At 41.9% G+C, this 21,100-nt stretch overlaps 1 protein-coding gene across 9 annotated transcripts in view; it reads left to right on the top strand.

Moving 5' to 3' along the window:
• The window catches only part of LOC119436734 (protein FAM13B-like), a 132,486-nt gene extending 111,997 nt beyond the window's left edge, over nt 1-20,489 (top strand). For 7 of the 9 annotated variants that reach the window (XM_049659882.1, XM_049659885.1, XM_049659884.1 and 4 more), the window contains 15 exons: nt 191-393; nt 3,042-3,218; nt 4,062-4,287; nt 5,018-5,108; nt 5,223-5,279; nt 6,099-6,161; nt 7,343-7,404; nt 7,500-7,558; nt 7,841-7,922; nt 9,335-9,531; nt 10,488-10,742; nt 12,125-12,288; nt 14,808-14,909; nt 16,668-16,722; nt 17,387-20,489. In XM_049659882.1, coding sequence (XP_049515839.1) covers nt 191-393; nt 3,042-3,218; nt 4,062-4,287; nt 5,018-5,108; nt 5,223-5,279; nt 6,099-6,161; nt 7,343-7,404; nt 7,500-7,558; nt 7,841-7,922; nt 9,335-9,531; nt 10,488-10,742; nt 12,125-12,288; nt 14,808-14,909; nt 16,668-16,722; nt 17,387-17,455 — 1,862 coding nt within the window. In that variant the 3' untranslated portion in view covers nt 17,456-20,489. Of the gene's footprint in view, nt 1-190; nt 394-3,041; nt 3,219-4,061; nt 4,288-5,017; nt 5,109-5,222; nt 5,280-6,098; nt 6,162-7,342; nt 7,405-7,499; nt 7,559-7,840; nt 7,923-9,334; nt 9,532-10,487; nt 10,743-12,124; nt 12,289-14,807; nt 14,914-16,667; nt 16,723-17,386 lie in introns of those variants that run through there. The other 2 variants (XM_049659888.1, XM_049659898.1) reach the window with 2 other exon arrangements.
• Nucleotides 20,490-21,100: the final 611 nt, after the last annotated feature.

Raw genomic sequence — 21,100 nt, 5'->3', positions numbered from 1 at the left:
TTCACTTTCGCTAAGCGTTCACTAATGACTGTGCTGTAGGAGTTTTGCAGCAGAATAAATGAGATGTATAATTGGAAAAATAATCTTGTAGCCATATTTTTAGGTGTCGACTGTTTTTTTTTTTTTTTTTTCTGAGGCAGCCGGGCACAGAACTAAGTCCCTAATTCCCTGTCTGTCCTTTCGTGCTCAGGAAGCTCAAGTGGAGCTGCCATACCAGGTCGCAGCTGTAAGCGCAAGGAGCGCAGGATCTCTGGTGAAGACACTCCAGCCCCACGATCGAGTTCTGAGGAGAGGCCAGCCACTGGCCTTCGTGTGGAGCCTGAATTGGCATCTCGTCGATGCAGCAGTCATGAGGAAGTGACCACACTGGAAACTGTGCATGGATATTCCTCCGTGAGTGCAATGGTCATGCATGAAACATGGTTGTACAAGTTGACATAGGCTCTAGTGTAAATCCAGCCGGGCTATGCAACCTTGTAGGTCCTTGACCACAGTGAGAAGTAAAGGACATTGCACATGTGTTGACTGTGCAAGCTTAATACAGCTTCCTTCCCCAAAATCCTGTGTTTGCCCCTTACAGCCTGCGTTTGTTAAAGTTAAGCCACTATAGAGGTGTCCGCATTATGCAAGCTAAGTCTGGCTGTGGCTGTACTATTGCAACACGTTGGTGTGAAACTACTGCGCACTAATACTATGGTGTAGTGGAATCTCGATAATTCAAACTCAAAAGGACCCCAAACATTTCTTCGAATTAAACAAAGTTTGAATTAAAGGAAGCTAATTGAATGGAGGGGGACTTACATGCAGCACTGCGTTAGGCGGCTCATGTGCACTGAGCTAACACGAGTGACAAGTTCCAGAAGTGTGGCTTCAAATTCAAATTTATTCAAATAGGAAGAGTACACAGGAAATGTTCTATAAAACATTGAGATCCCTAGCTTAAGGCCAGTTGGGATTTATGGCAGCACGGCGCGTGCTGCCATGAAGCCACATTTATAGGCAAAATTTCCGCTGCTGTGAAGCCAGATCTCAAGGTAAAATTGACATACTATAACCTGTCCTCAGACTTCACTATTCCATTTTTTAAATTTTGGTGTGCCGAAATACGGTACTTGCAACGGGTGATTGGGAGCAGCAGTCGGCGCGTGGCCGCACTGCCTGGTTGGAGGGGCTGCCCTGCAAGAGCATGGTTGGCTGCACGGTATGTTCAAATTAACTGTCGCAAACACTTACATGTTAAAATTACTGGGTGTTTTCGCACATTGAAATGCACATACTTTTGGCAGGACCACAGCGTCAATACGAGTAAATGGCAAGTTCGAATTAAGCTGGTTTGAATTAACGTGATTCCACTGTACTATTATATTAGTAGTGTTCTGTTAGACTACAATTATGCTAGTGATGTTCGTCCTTGTCTGCTTTGTGGGTAGTCCTAGTTGCATGTTTGAGCTTACTGATTGTCAGTTTAGAAATGTGTGCTTTTACTGTATTATACATATCTTGGATACAGTGAGGGCTAGGACGCTGCTTTTGCTTTGACAGCCATACTAGAATGCAAGTTTTTTTTTTGTTTTTTTTTTTTAGCAGCTATGTAGGATTAAAAAAAATTCACATTATATTATGCTGACAAACATTGGCTGCTACATGGTCATTTACAAGCACTACCTGCTTCGATTCTGCTTGACTCGCAGTTATTATATCATGTTATGAATTCTTGAGCACATTTGATGGCTGCCATCGGCATGCTTGAGCTCTGGGAGCAAGCACCTGCAAAATGAGGTGGCAGGGTGGGCAGAATAAAGAAGAAAAACTCAACGAAGCATAAACACAAAGTAAATGATATTTCACATTGTGATTTTTTTTAATATAACACACAGGAGTATAACTCTATGCTTTCAGTATTGCAGGTCAGATTAATGAAATGTAGCCTGTCCTGCATACAACTGAACAAACAAAATAGCGTTCTCCTGATAAAAACTACCACCTACATTATTTTTACTGTATCAGAGGAACTACATTGTTTTTACTGTATCAGGGGCACATTAGTCACCTATAGCTATCCGTTTTGGACATGTTTAAGGGCAAACAGTATGTGGAAGATCAGCCGGAACCAGCATCTCAACAAGTATTACATTGGACCATGTGGTAGTCTCTTGCCTCATTTGCACAAAATAAAAAAAAAAACAGTTTCGATTGACTTCAATATGGATTGGAACTGCTTCTTGTGGCAGGGATATTACATTATATCTACCCCTTAAAATCCTTATGGTGGTGATAGTGTGGGACAAGGTGTTTCTTTAAAACTTCACTGACTGTCCCTAATGGTGGGAAATGCATCTGCTACCGTGCTGTGTTGGAAAGCTACACGTAGCTCTTTTACATGGTGCACAAACTTACAGAAGAGGCAGGGCAGCTTTTTATTTATTTCATTTATTTCGAAATGCCTTACAGGCCCCATGAGGAGCATTGTGTAAGGGGGGCATCACTGCAAGACAGTTTTACACATAAATACCGAGGCTCGAGGGCCACAAAATGAGTAGAAATCATCGGCGCAAAACAGGGTTATAAATGAACAAGATGTGGTAGCGTACAAAACATCGGTTGAATTTTATCACGCATATTGCTCGGGCACATATTGAACATCGTGTAAGAAAATGTGTAGTTCAAAGTATGAAAGAAAAAAAAATACTAACAATACGCAGATAAACAGAAATAACAGGTCAGGGTAGTGTACAATATACCGGATAAATTTTACCAAGCGCACATAATCAAACACCGCGTAAGAAAAGTTTAAAGCATGAAAGGGAAACAAAAGTCGGCGTGACGTTACATAGAAATACAGAGCATGGCGTGATTAATACAGCGCATTTGTGAGAAGCAGCAACAGCAGCTCATGCAGCTGAAAGACTAGCAACTCTTTAAGTGTGTCCTTCTATGTATTCACGAATTTCTAATCACTTTGCATGCACACAGGCACATGGTATGTTTTGTCCAAAGGGGTATCTGTTTTTGGTTGTAATGTGTAATCACTTGCCTGGCAGCAGATGACATCTGGGAGCAGTGGCCGAGCAGGGGTGCCTGGAGATGACTCAAATCGCGACTTGAGCCCACACCCACCGCAACCCAAGAGGCGTGAAATTGAGACACCTTCCAGCTCCTGCCCAGAGAGCTCACAGGAGTGGCGTGAGGCCTGCCGGAAAGCGGAACGGCCTAACCCGGTCAGTCAAAGAGTTCTCGGAATGAATTATTAGCTGCTGTGCCACAAGGAAAATGTTGCACTTGAGAAGTGTCCTCATTTTCTTAAGCCTTCAATTGGGCAATGGCAGTTCTGCATGTATACACTAGCTTGCTCACACTAGTTCTTGGAACACAGTCAGGCAAGAAAAAAAAAATTTCTTTGTGGCCAAACATTGTGGCAAGGAGTTGAGATGTGCATTAATTAGGCAAGTTGTACACTCAGACGGTACTTCTCAAAGCTAGTGTGCATGCATGCTTAGGTTTTGTGGAAAGGAGTGCGTTCAGTACAGTCGTGTTTAAAAATTGATGTTGCTGATGGTACGTTCAGTCACTCGTTCTTGTGATTATTAGAGCCAGGCAGGTTCTCCTTGTCATTAACAATGTGGAGATGCTAATGTGCAATTGTTTTAGCACTTGCATCTGTCCTTGTGTCATAGTGTGCTGTTGAGACCTGGTAAAGAATCTATAGCCTTTCTTCTTTTTGTAGTGCCCTTTCCTTTTCGGCTTCTCTAATGATTGTATGTGGAAAAATGTTTTTGGACCAGACTTGAAAAACACTTGCCCATGTATTTTGCCTGGCTCTTTTTTCCATGAACATATGGTTTATTTCATGCATCCTAATGCTTTTATGTAGCCGTGATGTACAGTTAGATCCCCAGAGCTCGAAGCAGAGGGCTTAAAGAAAGCTACAATTGTATCAGCTGAATGAGGCTTACTCTTAATGTGTATGGACACCTAGAATCCCTTGGCTTGCTGATATGTGCTGCACTGTTTTTGGGTCTTGCCCAGAAGGTGCCCTAATATGCTGTGTTATGTGCACACAGCTGCATTTGCAAGATGTTCGGTACCAGGGCACACGACCCGAGGCAGCTGAAGAGGGCTCCGCAGACCGCCCCATGGTGGACATTGACGAGCCCCGTCATCCACCATGTGATGGGCGCGAGGCTAATGGAAGCCCAGAGGAAGCAGATGGCTCGGTACCCAACACGCCCAGCACTCTGAACAAAGACAGCATCCCACCGCTGGACCTCAATAGCTTCCGTGAGGAAGGTCAGTCTTTCTTCTTAGTGGCCCACTTCATGACTTGAAGTAGGCTTTCTCAATAATAATTCCTTATTGCTCTTATTCCTTAACTGTCTTATTATTTGCTTACCATAATATTCACTGCCACATTTAAGTACAAAGTGCTTCTGGTGGGCAGGCAGGTCAGTGACGTTCGACCGGGGCGACACATTTTGTTTTTCGTTGTTTTTCTTTAACTCCCATAAATTAAAATGAAAACATGCATAAAGTGCGCACAGGATGTGCTAGCAGACACTAAGGAATTTATTACCTAAATAAAAATTAGGGTATACCTAAAGTGCATTCAGAATGTGCTAACAGACACTAAGGTTTTAGTACAGAACATTCAAATAAAGGCAAAGTTAGATACACCTTGGTGTATCGAGCTTGGTAGCAAGAGCACCGCAGTTTAATTATTTTTAAACAATATTCTGAGTAGTAAGAGCATTCCTGCAACAGCTTCTTCCCTTTCTTGAAGTGAATGATAGTGACTCACATTTTATTTATAAGCAGGGAATGTGAAACCTATTCCATGAACACTGACACTTGTGGCACAGCCATCACATGCCCAGAGTGCAGCTAGTGCAACTAGTGCTCAAGACATCTTGCACTGCTTTTGAGCTATACTGTAGTGCCATAGTTTGTCCTTTACTTTTTTCTTCTTCTCCTTTTACTGTAAAGTGTTTTTCTTCATTGTAAGCACCTGGTGCCATTGCAGAACCTGTTCTATCGGAGCATCGGTTTAGCTGGCCCATGGTTCAGGCCCTCGTTGATGAAGAGCCAGTAATGCCATATCTCCAGAAAGCCAAGTAAGTTTTTTAGTACTTTCCTTCCCTCTTTTTTCAAGAACTGTTTCGGTTTTACATTGTGATTCCTCATAAATTGTTCTTATATATACTAAGTGGCAATGTTGTGTGTTACAGTTCTTATGAGGCTCCACTGTCACCCAGTGCTTACAGGAGCTACCTGTCTCATAGAAGGTAAGTGATAAAACTCTGTACATATGACTGTTGGCTAAATCGTGCTTTACAAGTTTTCACTTCTTAGATTCTATCTTGTTTCATTTCCTATCCATGTTGTAGTAGCTGGGCTTGTTAACGTAACCATGGACCCCTTTGCATCTATTAACCTTTGTGTGCATTATAGTACTGTAATAGTGTATTACTACAAAATTTAATGCATAGATTATGAAATTTCGGTGTTTTAACTGTGCAATACACACACAAAAAAAAAGAGAAGGGACGGGACTGACATGCTCCACATTTGTCGCTGATACAGATACGTGTGAAGTCGCACCATTGAATGAGTAGTGTGCAACTGCTAGCATTGCTGATTTCTTGCATCTTCTGTTTGGCAGCAAGTATTGGTGCTTGTATTTAATGGCATATTTGCAGGACGTATTTTCCTTCTCTTTTCCACAGTAATACAAAAATCGTTTTTGCATGTGGTTTCATGGTGTACTAAACTTAATAGAATTTTTGCAATAGCCAGCTCTTGTGGAAACGATTAAACCCAGCCTTCAGGACGCGAACACCAGAAGAGAAGTAGACGGACAGCCAGCTCTTGTGTTCTCTTTTTGATGTTTGTCACTTTTGACAAGTATGTTGCCTTTACATACTTTTGGTGTTTTCATGTGGAAGTGGAAGACAACCTTCAACATTTTGATGAAAAGTTGAGCAGCATAATTTGCATGTTTGCAGTATTCCTAGAACTGTTATCTAGGCCCAGCTGGTCAGTGTTCAGCTCGAAATATGCAGCACACAACACTAAAGTTGGTTGGCACTTTCACCAATTTGCAGCCTCCACCTGGATCCAAACCTGCCGCCATCTCCTCCTGTTGAGCAAGATGAATTCCTCAAATCGTAAGCATGCTTGTGTATAGTGCCATCTAGTATAATTACTGAAAAGGCTGTTTGCCTTCAATTCCAATGTATCACTGCTCCACATTTGGGGCAGGGGAAGCTATAGCCATTGTACTCTATACCGTTCAATCACAAATTATACGGCCTACTTTTATTGAAGATTTCTTACCTTTCAGGCTTAAATTCAATAGGGGCACAAACTACTTGAGAAAAAGGAATCGACTTGGTGGTATGAATGTTGTGCAACTTTTGTCAAATTCTGACGTGAACAGTCATAGACAAATTAAACTTGTAGAAGAAATTGCAAAGTAGAACACTTTTCCGAAGTAATAACTCGAGAGCACGTCACACCACTACTTGCCCGGACACCAAAGATGGTATAGGCCTCGCAAACGTGCAAGCTGAAATTATGTTCATATTACACGTCTTGGCGAAAGCCAAAATGAAAGACCGTGTTCTAGTTAGCCGAAACTCATTCTTATCAATTGCCCATGACTGTACTGACTTTGACCATGAAGAAAGGTAGACGGGAGGGTCGACTCATCCTATCTTATAACACGTTTGGCCCTCAGTCAAAGCATCGCAGGTGTACTACCTGCTTAACATTCTGCCATGCTCTCTTCCTAGCTATTCTAATATAGTCCTTCCCCTTTCTCTCTCCACTAGCTGAGAGTACTAAATTTGTGGGCCACTGGTAGTCAAGTCAGTGAAGAAAAGCAGCATTAGCTCAGACAAGGAGAGGTGCTTGGCCAGCTCTAACATCAGAGGCTGGGGAACACTGCTAACATTTGGTGCTGTGTGAAAGAGAGATGTAATCAGTGTGCTATCTGTGCTTGTAACCTGCAATAGGAAATGTGAGTGGTTGATATCTACACTTGAAATTGATTAGCATTGCCAACATTGTGGGAGGCAACGCATACATTAAGCTACATGGCTGTTGCCAGATGCAAGCAGTTGAATTCTGCACCTTCTATATGAAGTACTATAGCTTGGTAACATATTAATACAAGTCTTTTATTAGCATAGTTGGCTCAGACATTGTGGTTCCAAAATAAATGCATGTTATAGTAGCACTGATGCAAAGTAGCATGCTTGCGACCATAAACAGGATGTTTTTTATGCATTTTTATTTATGCATTTCTTGCACATTAGCAAATGCAACAGCATGCTTCCAATTACAGGAACTTTAAGGATGAAGAAGCCAGCCAAACAACTGTAAAGCAACTGTCCAAGAGAGTTCATTGTAAGTATCATCTTTAAAAACACATTCATTCATTCATTCATTCATTCATTCCATGGGAAGCAGTGTGTGTGACATACTCTTAATTTGCTTTTCAGGGTTGAAAAAGAAGGTGAAGCAGTTTGAAGAAAATTTTGAAAAAGAACATGGATATAGGGTACGTATGTGGATGTTTGTTTCCATGCCATATGCTAGCATTGTGTGACCAGATGAATTCAGCAGAAATGTGCAAGATAGATAATGAAAGAAATACCATCCACTAGGCACAAGGAAGCTTTAAATATTCTCTATTTGCCTTCTTTTTGTAAGCATGTATTACATGGTTCGCTGAGCTTATCAAAAACCTGCCGCTGGTCACATTTAGTTGAGGATAGCCTGTTTACGTTTTGATCAGACACTGACCTTCTCAATGTAACTGTGCCTAATTATTACTTCACAGCCATCTCATGCAGAGAAGATGAACCATGCTGAAATGAAGAGGACCTTGCTTGAACTGAACAAGCTGCGAAAGGATTTGAAGAGTGAGCAACTTGTGCTTCTCTCGTTTGACTGTTTGCATGTTGGGTGAAGTAACTGTATAAGAATAAACAAAGCTATTAGAGTAGCATTTGCTTTGATATTTGAGTAAGAAATGTATAGGAATTATACTAATTTGAATAGGTTGAAAGAAACACTTGGGGGCGCTTGAGTATGAGGTGATTATCTGGTACCCTATATAGTACTTACTAATAACAGTGAACAAAAAATAGGTACTAGAGAGCATAATGATTTTGTCATGTAGATATTTTAAACATTTTGAACTGACAAGCGCAGTGCATACTATGTGCGCTAACGATCGTGTCTGCTAAGTATTGCATCACTATGTGCCACGGAAAGAGCTGAAATTTTAAACCAAATGCCATTTGCCCTTCTCGCGTGCACCGCGCTCCCAGCTCGAGAGTCAGATGTCAATCGCGCAAGTGTGCTACGTACATCGCCGTGTTGTAATGTCACTTTTAGTTACCTGTGACTTTGAGAATTATTCAAGGCAACAGCAGTTATTTGTTTGATCTGTTGCTTCAATAGACGAATTAAAGTTTAGAGAAATAATAAAACCTACAAATCGAATGTCTTCATGTCTTTGTTTTACTACGTGCCGTAGCAAGAGAAACGTGCTTCCATTGCGTCTGCTTGTTCCCATGTTATGCAGTCGCATGCACAGAGAGCGAAACTATGTCATTTTCTATCGTGTTCCAGCATGTGATCATGCTCTGTGATCCGCTTGCGTCTGCCTGAGTGTTCGTGTAGCACTGACTTATACCGCTAGTCAGGTGTTCTCGTGCACAGCGTGCAACAGCTCGCGCGCAGGACTGTCAGCGGAAGTGTGCTGTGCAGCAAAAAAGCAAGAAAAATTTTTTTATAAGAAAGGTGGGGCCCATGAAGCATGCATCCCGCGATTCTCCTGCTCCTGTATGGGAGAATGCAGGGAAGGAATTTCGCTTGCGGTGGCTGTAGTATTCGCCTCCTGAAATCATAGGTTTGCGGCACTGAAATATTTTTATCTTGGCTATTAATTAACCAATTTGAAAAATTATTGTGGTAGAACGCTTCCTAGAGGGCACGTAACAACTTCCAGCATATAACCAAAATTTGCTATATGGCCCAGTAGAAAACCCTTTAAGAAATGGTCCATCACTGTGACCTTTCTGCACTGTGCACTTGAGTGTCTGAGTAAGCTTAAGTTATAATGCTTTTATTTATTTTATTAGCACCAGCATTAAGAAAGAAAGAAATATGCACTAAAAATATGCATGGTTTAGCTTTTTTTATCTGTGAGCTTAGTGACTTGACAACATTATGCCATGCTCATATCCTTGTAGCATTGAAGAGTTTTCTTTTTTTTTTTTTTATGGCCTATCAAATTGACACCACTCATCTATATTAAAAAATACAGATGTGAAGGAGGAGAATAGCCTTCCGGAGCCTGCCTACCTGACCTTTTCATCGTGGGGTCGGGACTCACTCAGAGGGCTGTGTGATATGGACGATGGTTCAGCCAAGCCGACCCAAATGATGGAGAAAGCACTGAATGACACCCTCATGTGCCTGGCCGAAAAGCGCAGGGTTGCTCAGCGTCCAGACAGTGTGGATGTAAGCCCCAGTTATCATTATTTAGTGGCCTTACTGCCTGAATCTCCCTTACAAAGCCATTGGACACATTTATGAGATTTCCATGATGGTGTTTATGATAATGTTATTGGATGCACAGAGAAAGGAGTGTCTCGCAGGTGTTACTCATGGCTAGTAGTTCTGGCATTGTGTTCCTTTGTCTGTGGCACCTTGTATGCAAACCACCAGTCATACATAGCAAGTACCAACAGACCAAAGGTTTTCGTTGTCACCTCTGACCCAATAGCTCCTTCTCATTTTCGGCAGTGGTATTTGGAAGGCAGCTTATCTGAGAGAGCTTCTCAGAGTCCCTAAGAAGGCCAGCAATTTAGGAATGTGTTGCTTTAGTTTCTGGAATGTCATGCAGTATTGCATCGGTTCTATGTCACTACCTGTGTCAACATCAGGAGCTCTAGTACAAGTTATCACATTTTTTTCCCCGAGGCTAAAGCAAAAATTTTTGTACTGATCTTAAAAGGAGGGACCTTTATTCTCAAAACTGAGGGCTTTTGTCACAAAGCAAACTCTTCGGAGCTATCTCGTGTGTACATTCATTGCCACATTTAACCCAAGCACGCCTTATTAAATACCTTCTTGCTTCTCCTGCGGAAAGCTCGGGAGATTTCTGGTTGGGGTGTTCTGAAGGGTGCTAGCTTAATGTGTCTTCCTTCCAAAGCATTCAATTTGTGCTTCTTACTGTTCATAAATAAGTTAAGCCGCTATAGATGTGTCTTCATTGTTCGAGTAAAGTCCGGCTACGGCTGTACAGCCCATTTGCACTCTTTTCATGACATAGGTTTGCATCTTGCATCACTCTGGTTTATTTTACAGATGCAGTTCTAACGTCCCCCATTGCGTTGCTTCTGCGACTTTGTGCCGTGATAATGTTATGTAGGACTGTCTCTTTACTTCCCCCCCCCCCCCTTTTTTTCTTGCAGGACATGACACGTGAGCAGGTGCTGGAGGAGAAGCTGGCACTGCAGAAGGCGCTACTGCGCTTCGAGAGCGTGCACGGCCGGCCCTCGCGACGCGCTGATCGCAATCTGATGCGGCCGCTGTATGACCGGTACCGGAGTGTCAAGCGCCTGGTGGGCAGGAACCCCCTGGCCAAGGGCAAGGACTCTGAGCTGCAGCCCATCCTGGAGCACGTTGCTATGAACTTCACCTCCCCACAGCCCCGGTCCCCGCCCCAGGTGCGTGTCTTCTGCACCTGGTCATCCTGCCATTTTCCTGCAACGTGTGATTCAGCAATCTTTTGCAGGAAGCAGTATATATGAGAATTGCAAGAGTCTTTAGTAGGGCATACCAATTGGTGATTTATACAAGAGTGGTATAAAAAAAAAGAAAATGAGGGTATTGAAGTTATCAGTGGTCAGTTTTGATTTCCAGATATTGTTGCTGTGGGGCAGGAAGTGGCACAATCAAAAATTTTCCACAAAAATGGGGACTGAAAATCGGTGTCAAGTCGATCCAGTGTCACCTAAATCTGCAGGACTATTGCAGCGTTTGTTATTATGTCCGTCAAGCAATTTCTCACGAACAAAGGATAATGCCACGTGAGAGCACTCTTTGTTCTTAGCTCAGTAGAAACTTTAAGGACGGCATCTAAATGACAAGAGGGACTAGAGAGAAGCCCTTTGATTAAAAGTTTCTCACAAGCCACACTGGTTGCTGACTAATAGCCACAGGCAACAGATATCTTGTTTACATATGGCCTTCCTTGTTTTACCAAGGCTGTCACAGTAGTACTTCTTTTCTCTTTTCCTTTTTTCACTTTTTTTCTCTTGGATGGGTTCGGAATGAGACCTCCATGCCGTGTTTTTAAGAAAGCATGGATAACTGTGAACATCAGGTTGGTGAGAAGTGTGCCTGCTCAAAGGAGGAATTATAAAAAGCAAGACCATCTGGTGTAATATAAAATTTTAGAATAGGGGCCCCAAATTTCTATCAAGCTCTGCACACCAAAATTGGTGCATACAAGAGCGGTGACTTTTTTAGTAGGGTTTTCCACTTACTGCCTCTGCCCTTTCAGCACCACTGTAGCTAAAAAGCAAAGTTGAGACAATGTGTTTGATTGCTAATATAAATTCGGAGTATTCATGTAAAAGAGACTATCAGTAGGTTCACATTGTTTGGCATTTATAGTGGACCCTTTCCATGTAGGACAATTATGGGTTCTCCAGACAGAACTGTGCTGCCCTAGGCTTGCAAGATCGCACAATCGACGTCCACTCAAAAACAGCAGGAATTTATGATTCAGTCCTTTCAACCTTGCATGTGGGATGAGTGAAAGCCATGAAAGCATGTTATCACACCAAACATAAACGTTTACAGTATGTTTTGTTATATATGTATATTAATGTTCTTTCATTTGAATATTTGTAGTTTTGCACATTAATAGGGCATGTCATCTGTACTCAACTTGAGCTGTGCGCAATATAAAGCTGATAAATTGAATAACTGAAGAGCTTTGTCTACTCTACTCATGTGTTTGCTGTGGAGGTCATGCCCATGAAAATTATCTTTTTTGTGGAGGGTGTTACTCACTGCTGTGTGTGTTTTCTCATCTGTGCAGGAGCTCGAAGAAGTTGTAGAAGATGTGACTCCCGTTTCTGCAATGGCACAAATTGAGGCAATGAGTGATATGGAAGAACCGGTCACAAGCAAAAAAGAAGTGGTTGAGCAAGTGCCCATGGTGCTGGACAAGTGCAGTGATTCCAACCTGCATGAGCTTCCTCTGTGAGTACTTGCTACTTGGCCTTGTGTTCAGGGTACTGGTGTTGGGTAGCGCATTTTGTCAGATATACGTGTTGTCTCATTCATGTCTTAGGATGCTTGGGAGTGAGGATCAACGATGAATATCTCGGCAACCTTCGGTTTGCAGATGACATTGTCCTATTCAGCAACGATGGGGACGAATTACAACAAATGATTAAGGACCTTAACTGAGAAAGTGTAAGAGTGGGGTTGAAGATTAATATGCAGAAGACAAAGATAATGTTCAATAGCCTGGCAAGGGAACAAGAATTTAGGATTGCCAGTCAGCCTCTAGAATCTGTAAAGGAGTACATTTATCTAGGTCAATTACTGACAGGGGACCCTGATCATGAGAAGGAAATTTACAGAAGAATAAAATTGGGTTGGAGTGCATACGGCTGGCATTAATTCCAAATCCTGACTGGGAGCTTACCACTGTCGTTGAAAAGAAAAGTGTACAATCATTGCATTCTACCGGTGCTAACATATGGGGCAGAAACTTGGAGGTTAACAAAGCTCGAGAACAAGTTAAGGACCGCACAAAGAGCGATGGAACGAAAAATGTTATGCCTAACATTAAGAGACAGGAAGAGAGCGGTGTGGATCAGAGAGCAAACGAGGATAGCCGATATTCTAGTTGACATTAAGAGGAAAAAATGGAGCTGGGCAGGCAGGCCATGTAATGCGTAGGATGGATAGCCGGTGGACCATGAGGGCTACAGAATGGATACCAAGAGAAGGGAAGTGCAGTCGAGGATGGCAGAAAACCAGATGGGGTGATGAAGTTAGGAAATTTGCAGGCGCAAGTTGGAATGCGCTAGCGCAAGACAGGGGTAATTGGAGATCGCAGAGAGAGGCCTTGGTCCTGCAGTGGACATATAGACTGATGATGGTGACATGACTCATTCAATATTGTGTCACGGACTCTGACTGCGAGCCACATAGTTGATCTCCTGTCGCGTATACAATTCTTAGAAAGTATGTGAAAATTAGCAGAACTCTCCTCCTTAACCTACAACTGCTTAGCAAAGTTTTGGAGAATTTCACTCTCTGTTCAACAGCTACAATTCTCTCACGGGTGAAGCATAGCCATTTTTCTTTTTTTGTGCCTTTGTGGCTATTTTTATACTGAAATTAGAGCCCCATGAAATGGGCTAGCATCATATCTAATCTTGAGTTTAAGCAGTCAAATCCACTGCAGAGTTTGAAGTTAAATGTGAAAAACAGGCAAGCTTGACCCAACATTTTTAGCATGTTGCTTGTAAGTTTGGACAAAAAATAGTAACCGAAGGAGTTTGTAGATGATTGCTACATAACTGCAATGCACTTTTACAGCTCGCAACTGCATCAAATGGTTCAATTATTTCTGATTGTTATAGGCTTGTAGTCTAGTGTGTGTGTATTATGGCACACACCTTGTTAGGCATATTGTGTTTGTTAAACACAAGTGACGAACTTTGGTTTCTTCTTTGTGTAGAATCTTGTGCATACATTCTCATTCTCTGGCTGCAGTTTTTCGTTATTGAATTTCAGCTCTCTGTACATATGCAGAAATAAACGGGGTGCAATTTGACGGTGTGCCAGTGTCTCTTGAGGTGTGTTCTATATAGCAGCTAAATATGCACCTCAGTCATATAGGCAGCATTCATTTGCCCGGGTCACAACCAGTGTTGTGCCTTGTACATGTATACCTTAGGTCCAACCAATTCGCCCTCCAATTCCCGCCAATTAAATGCCAATTCTTGTTCTTGGAGAAATGGAACGGCACTACCTGCACAAGCCCTGCAGTACTTCTCTGATGAGTTCAGGGAAGGCTGTGCAGTGCATGAAGCCTGCACTGTCTGAAATGAATGGGGACATGCAGATGTTGCCATGTTCAACTGACGAAATGAATAGCGAAGTGCAGCACCTCTTGAACTAGTTCAGAAAGTACAGACAGATTGATAGAATGGGGGCCTCTTATTGCAAAAAAGTAGAGGCCCACTGCCCGCTGCCAACAAGAGGACTGGCCTTTAATTTCTTTTTGCAATAGGATGTACATTTGTGGTGAGACATTCTTTGTACAGACCACAATACAGTTCTACTTAGCATGCCTTCATTGCAAGAAAATGCAGCAGTTTTTTTCTGATGCTTGTAAACATTTCATCATAGGTTTCGTTTTATCACATCTGAGCTTTTCGTTCTTGCATTGGACATGCTTTTGTTGCGCTGTTGGTAATGATGATAGGTTATTCTGTTTGACGAGCCTGCAGCATTTGTGTTCGAGATTTCCCTGGGACTTAGAAAAACAGCAATAACAATGCGAAAATGTCGGTAGTTCACTTCATTCTATTGTTTGCACCATTTTCTTTTACACTCCAGTAATGTGCCAGCCTGCCCACTTCAGTTCGCTTCAGAGATTTTGCTTCTTTTTTATGTCAGGAATTCCTTTCGTTGCAACTTGTAAATTTTTTGTACTGAAACTTGTACACTTTTTTAATAGTTGTTTGAATTTCTCGCAGGGCGGAGCTGCTTCAGCAGCAGCAACAAACGAAGCTTGAAAAGCGCCGGCTTCGCAAGTTGCTGAGAGAATTTGAAGAGGAATTTCAGAAGCAAACTGGGAGGTAAATAATGCTGTTTTCTTATGCATGTAGCTTAAGAAGGAGTGGAGGTACCAAATTTTGTGGCTTACGTTAAAATGTGGCAACTACCCCCTGCTGCTCATTTGTCTCTTTTAGTCTTTCTTTTTCAAAAAAAAAGTTATGTATGGCCATATTGTCTTCAAGACATCAAAACTACATGTGTAGTTCAACTGAATCTTGTATGAATTAATACTATGAATATATGATTCCTATCGTTCACGTGATGATGGGACATTTATAGGAGCCATGGAGGAACGAAAAAAATTGGCGAGATGCCCTACCCAGTTCGTGTGTAGGAGAAAAGTGGAGATGAAGTCGCGTGGTATTCTTCACTGTAGCAGCCATGTTGTTGGGGCAGAATGGCAGTTTTGTTATGGTGCTGTGCGCTCATTCTGCGTTTTACATGTATTTAAATAGGCAGCATTAGAGTTGGACTCGAGCTAAAGCTTCTTTCAACAAGCTGACCTCCCTGCCTTCTGCTTTTCTCTTTCCTTCCTCCTGATGATAACCCACAAAAGCCACCTGCCATAAAGACGGAAAAACTCTCCCTCCTGCTTTCTGTAAGAAAATTGGAAAGCAAAGAATTCCTGCAAATTGTCAAATTGTCTAGGCTTGCAGTCCTGTAATGCACTTAAGCAGGTTATTGTACACACAAAATAAGGTGGCTACCTGACCACCAAAACCTGGCAAAAGAAAGGTAGGAGCTTCTCTGAAGCTCCTGCCTATATTGTGCACACCTTATTTTGTGTGGACAATAACCTGCTTAAGTGCATTACAGGACTGCAAGCCTAGACAATTTATTTGACAATTTGCGGAATTCTGTGATTGAGCTACCCAGCAAGAAAGCTGTTTTTTCCAAATTAAAAGTTTTGTCCACAGTGTGCACTTTATTGAAGTTGCCCCTCCCTAGGGGAAAGCTCAAGTGGGAAGGCAGCTAGAATGTAAATGTAGAAGTACCAGCGCCCCCTACTTCCCCAGTACAAATACATTGTCCCCCGCACCCGTTCTCCTGCTGTTCCCAACAGTGAGGCCAAAAGTATTGTTTCAACCCTTCTTAGCTCTTACTGACGAAAAGGGAGTTCAGCTTCTGGGGGCCTTGCGTCATTCCCCTATCATTCTTGAAGTAATTGTAAAAGTGGGCCCGTGGACAAGAGTTATTGGTGGGAAAGGAAAACTTGGTGATAAATGTCTGTGCCAGATCTTGGTCAAGGTTATTGCATCCCCTGCCCTGCATTAATATTGTAGCCATTTTTTATGAACTCTGGAGAACCACAGATGTCCACCCTTGGCTGTGCTTCCTAAGGAACTGGTAGAAGCCACAATTAAATAAGAGGGACAGGGAAATAAAAAAGAAAGTAGAGCAGCGTAAATAATTTCACACATTTGCTTTCACACAGTTGCTGCAAAAATTCGAGTGATAATTATCCACTGCTGAAATATCCGAGACTTAGCCAATCTATCTACGTGAGGTAAAAAGGCATAACTAAAGCAGTAGTGCTGCAGCATGAGTGCGAGGCCTCCAGGGATTATAGTGTGGTGAAATGCCTTTCATTGCAAATGTCCACGGTTTAAATAAAGCAGGCAGTGATAATACATGGAGCAATTTTTGTGCATGAAAACGCACTGTCTGCATTTAGTAGCACTGCAACAGCTGTTGCGGAGCTTTTGTTTTGGAAACCTTTGTTTTACTTGCAGCAACAGAGATACATACTAAAGGTTCCTTTTTTCTTGTTCATTTAGGAAAGTGCAAAAGGAAGATAAGGCCCCAATGGACTCCGTGTACTGCGATTACAAGGTAAAGCCCTACACATTATTGAAGCCATGCTAGTAGTGACATGCTTGCATTTATGAAAAATAAGCATCAGTGCTGATACCAGCAAAGCATTTCTCGCCGTTGGCTTCCTCTTGGGGTGGGTTAATGTGTTTAGTGAGGCTGTTGTAGAGTTGTTTTCTAATTTTCCCATACAAGCAATGTATGTAATCTTACGCCTGTAGTATGAGGACATTGAACTGGATTCAAGCATGTAAGGCTGCAGTTTCGCATGTTAAGAAGTGGTAATGGGAAATGGCTGCTGTGTCTTTATGTTGTTAGGTTTTCCTCTTTCTGGTGAGCTTCTTTGGGGCACTTCTCATTCTTAAGCATCAAGACTAAACAGGTGCTTATTATCTGGCGCACTGTGAATGTTTTTTGTCCGCTTAGCTACAGAAGCCATTTTATTTTTCTTTCTGGTTAACATTTGTGCTGGGAAGCAAAATGGTTCCATTTACCAGAGTGTCATTTATTATTCAGTGACTTTAGCATGCATTGGAAGCAGATTAGGCCAGCCAAAATTTTGTGCTTTATATTAAGTTAATAAGAAGTGCTTGATATGTGAGGTTTAATTATCTGAGACAACTGTGCCTAGTGTAATGCTGCAAGTTCTGGCAAGATGCTTATGATAATTTCGATTGTCTTGCAGCATGTCAAGGCCCGGATGCGACTGTTGGAGGTGCTCGTCTCTAAACATGAACATCGGCGAGAAATATGAAGCTGGCAGACGTCGTCTGTGTGCAACCCGAACCTTCTTGAACATTGTTGATTCTTTTCCTTTCTTCCTCTCCCTGAGGGTTGCACTCCCCCATTTTAGAACCACATGATCATGTGCTGTGGAGTGAATGCGTAGTTCCGTGGCAGCCATCGAGGTTCAGATACAGCATCTTTATTACTGTGCTCCTGTGAGCAGCAGCATGAGTACACAGCTTTCTTTCTTTTCCCTGTTTTCTTCCCCCTTCTTCTTTTTTTTTTTTTTTTTTGGTACATACAACAAAACATGGAACAGGGAATCCATAAGCGCATTGCATACATAGTCTAACCATTAAGCCATCATAACATCTTTTCTATTCTGTGGCATTGCTGTCGATTCATTCTTTGTTGTTGATTTTTAAGAAAAGATGTGTTTTAGTTTTATGCCTCCATGAGAAGCTTCCAATGCTGTGGAGCTTTTGTAATGTGTGATGCCACACAAGCATGTGGCCTTATGGTTGACAATTTATTGTGAGGATAAGAAGCCCATCTTTTGATGTTCTTGTCCAGCAGAGCTGTATGCCTGAAACCGTGATATGCAAATAGATGCAGTCACCTGCTGCATCTCTTGGAGTTGACACCGTGTTCGCCTGATTAATGTGACATGTTCATGTTGACAGTAGATGAATTTTGTCACAAATAGAGCAAAGGTTGCGCATGTCATCCACATACATCATCCACTATGTATGATGCATACTGGAGCATAAAACTGCAATCTTATTGATATTTCATTTCCGATTTCTTGCCTGAAAGGCATGCCCTCTTGAAAGCATGCCACAACACCATTGCAGCAACTTTCGTGCACTTGCCAAAATAATGGTTTGTAGCACGTATTTTAATTTGGTCAAGATTGCACTGCAGGCTGCATTTCTTTTTATAGTTCTTTTTCTCAGCAGTGTGAACCAATCTAGTGGATAGAAAAATGAACACTGTGTCAATTCCAGCAGCATTTTTTTATGCACTCAATTTTGGTGATTGCTTTCTTTTGCAGTAATATTGTTGTTACACTAGCGAGAAATAAGCTTGTGGCATTTTTTATTGTTTGTACTTGTCATTGTGTGCACATGCCTTCCTGGTTGTCTGGGATGCATGGGAATAGTGTGATGGCCTTCTGGTAGCTTTTGTTCAGAGGCAGTGCTTGGAAGTAGAGTCAGGCTGCCTTGGCCACCTTTTTAGCTCTTGTTTTAGCATTGCATCTTTCAAGGCGTGCCTGGCTTTAATAGTTGGCAGGTTTGGTGGCATATAGTAAGTGCCAGGTTTCCTGGCAGATTGCTGGCTACAAGGACAGCACTGCTTGTGTTTTGGACGATCCGAGTGCCTTGATCGGATGGAACGGGACAAAATGTTGTTTCTTAGCCAGGTAGCCAAGAACGGTGTTCCCTTTCTGTTTTATCATGTGCACGTGTGCGTCTATGTCTGCTTGTAGACTGTTTGGTATATATTGTACCTGACATAAGTGTGTGTATTTGTCAACATGGGTTACACCTGTTCTCTAGAGGCATGATATTACAAGCCACGGCATTTTTAGTCTCCACATGCTATGTGTGAGACATGGTAACCGCGGCCATGTTGTGCGTGTGGCTAGTCTAGTGAAACTTTCCTCACTTGAGTTTATGAATTCTATGGACCCAGTGTGATGCTATGTTCTTGTGCTTTTTTTGTCTTTTTAAATTCACCTGGACATGCAGTTGAAGGTTTCTTTTCTTTATGTAGTAATGAAGTGGTGCAGTGTCTGCAAGCAAGCTTTCAGATGATATTTTGAGTATGCAAAGTGCTGTATAAATATTAAATATATACATACATATATTATATATATACATACATATACATATATAAATATTATTTGTCGAAGTGTCCGTACATAGACTAAACCTGAAATGTTCATGGATGACAGTATTATGTGTGAGAATGTTGTTGGATGGATGATTGGACACGTTATTTATGGCAGTGAATGTGATGCTGTGAGCATTAAAAAGTTTCTTGAGAGTGCTTGCGATTGTCTGATTACACGTCCTCAAAACAGGTGCTGGTTTGAATGCCTCTCTGATGGCAATATCCTACCTGTTATGATGGGATGGCTGAAATCCACTCCTATAGCATGTTTTACGTGGGTGTCATGCTAAGTATTAAGTACGATGTTTGCGAGTTGTATGACCCTGGATTATAACTGTTTTTTGTCGGGAACATACCATTTTTCATGCTGCCTCTGTTACTGAGAAGGATGCAGGTTTCACTACCGTTTTGAAAAATTTACTTGAACCATCTGGGTCACTTTAACTAGCATGGCAGTTGAAATTGTACAGACTGGCAAAAGGGTTTAAGAGGGCTCTTGTAAGTTTGCATAGCTATTCACTAGAATGGCAGGCAGCTTGCTGCCATGATTTTTCTGACCTGCTGCAATGTGTTACTAGTTTGCTTATAACTCTGTACTTGTAGTAGTAAAATGCATATGTATTTTTGTTATTGACAGCACTTATAGGTGGCAAGCTACTGGTCTCGACCAACATTATTTATTTAGCTTTGCTATTATGCTGTGTCTTGATTGTAATGAATGTAACCAGGATAACACTGTAGCGTAGATTTGTGCTTGATACTTGTTTCATCCAAAAAAATCTGGAGGTGGAAATGGCCAGCTTTATACAATGAACACGCTATAATTGTTTACGCTGGCACTTTTGTATTGACCACCTCCTCCACATACCTGGCTTCAGTACCTTGTACTTTGTCTTTTGTATACAGATATACCACAGTTGTGTAATCGTAATGTTTGCATTGCTTGACAGTGTTATCATATATAGCACAAGTGCTAGTATGATAGTAATTGGTGATATGCACATGTGGTCATGTATATGATCAAATATGCTATATGTATACAATTATTTGGTAGTATACTGCACTTGTGAATACTGCATGTGTATTACATTGTTGTAACTGCACCTTTCTGGGAAATGCTGGGAGGAGCTTGAAGGTTGCCAATTAAACATTTGTGAGGCCCGGTGGTTTACTCGTGCCTTAAATTGCAGCGACAGGCAACACATTCCTCCACTATAGGTATTCATAATTTCTTATAAACTCCTTGCGAGCTGCTAGCCGAAATCAGGTGAGTTACCAATATAGTTCCTGCTGATTAAGAAACCATTGAGCTAGTAATTTAGAATGTTCACCTTCCTATATGTATCGGTGCAAAAATTGTGATGTACATACACAAGTAAAACGCAACCTCAGTACCTAGAAATGCTCTGCATGTACGGCATACTTATGTGCTGTTGCACACTGGACCACACAGTTTTCAACAGTTGCAAGGTGAGAAGCACTTCAGCATGTGCTTGAGCACAGCGTCATCTCAACACGATACCGCGCAGCTTTGTTTGATTGTGGCGCAGATTAAAGTAAGATATCGGTGTGCCTTTTTAGAAATGAGGCACTAGCTTATGACGTCTTGGCACCTAACTTGTCTGCCTCGTATTCACTAGAAGCTTGAAAGTCAGCATGCATCTTTCCACTTTGTGAACACCCGAGTGACAACACCGCCGTTCTATGGATATCCTATGGACATCCACTGTCGGGACATGGATATCCTGGGGATGTGTCGAATATGTCCTGCAGACGT

This window comes from Dermacentor silvarum, chromosome 1 (genome assembly GCF_013339745.2).
Source record: "Dermacentor silvarum isolate Dsil-2018 chromosome 1, BIME_Dsil_1.4, whole genome shotgun sequence".
Taxonomy (NCBI): domain Eukaryota; kingdom Metazoa; phylum Arthropoda; class Arachnida; order Ixodida; family Ixodidae; genus Dermacentor; species Dermacentor silvarum.
The sequence above is the reverse complement of the archived record's forward strand: the minus strand, read 5'-3'. Positions and strand labels throughout refer to the sequence as shown.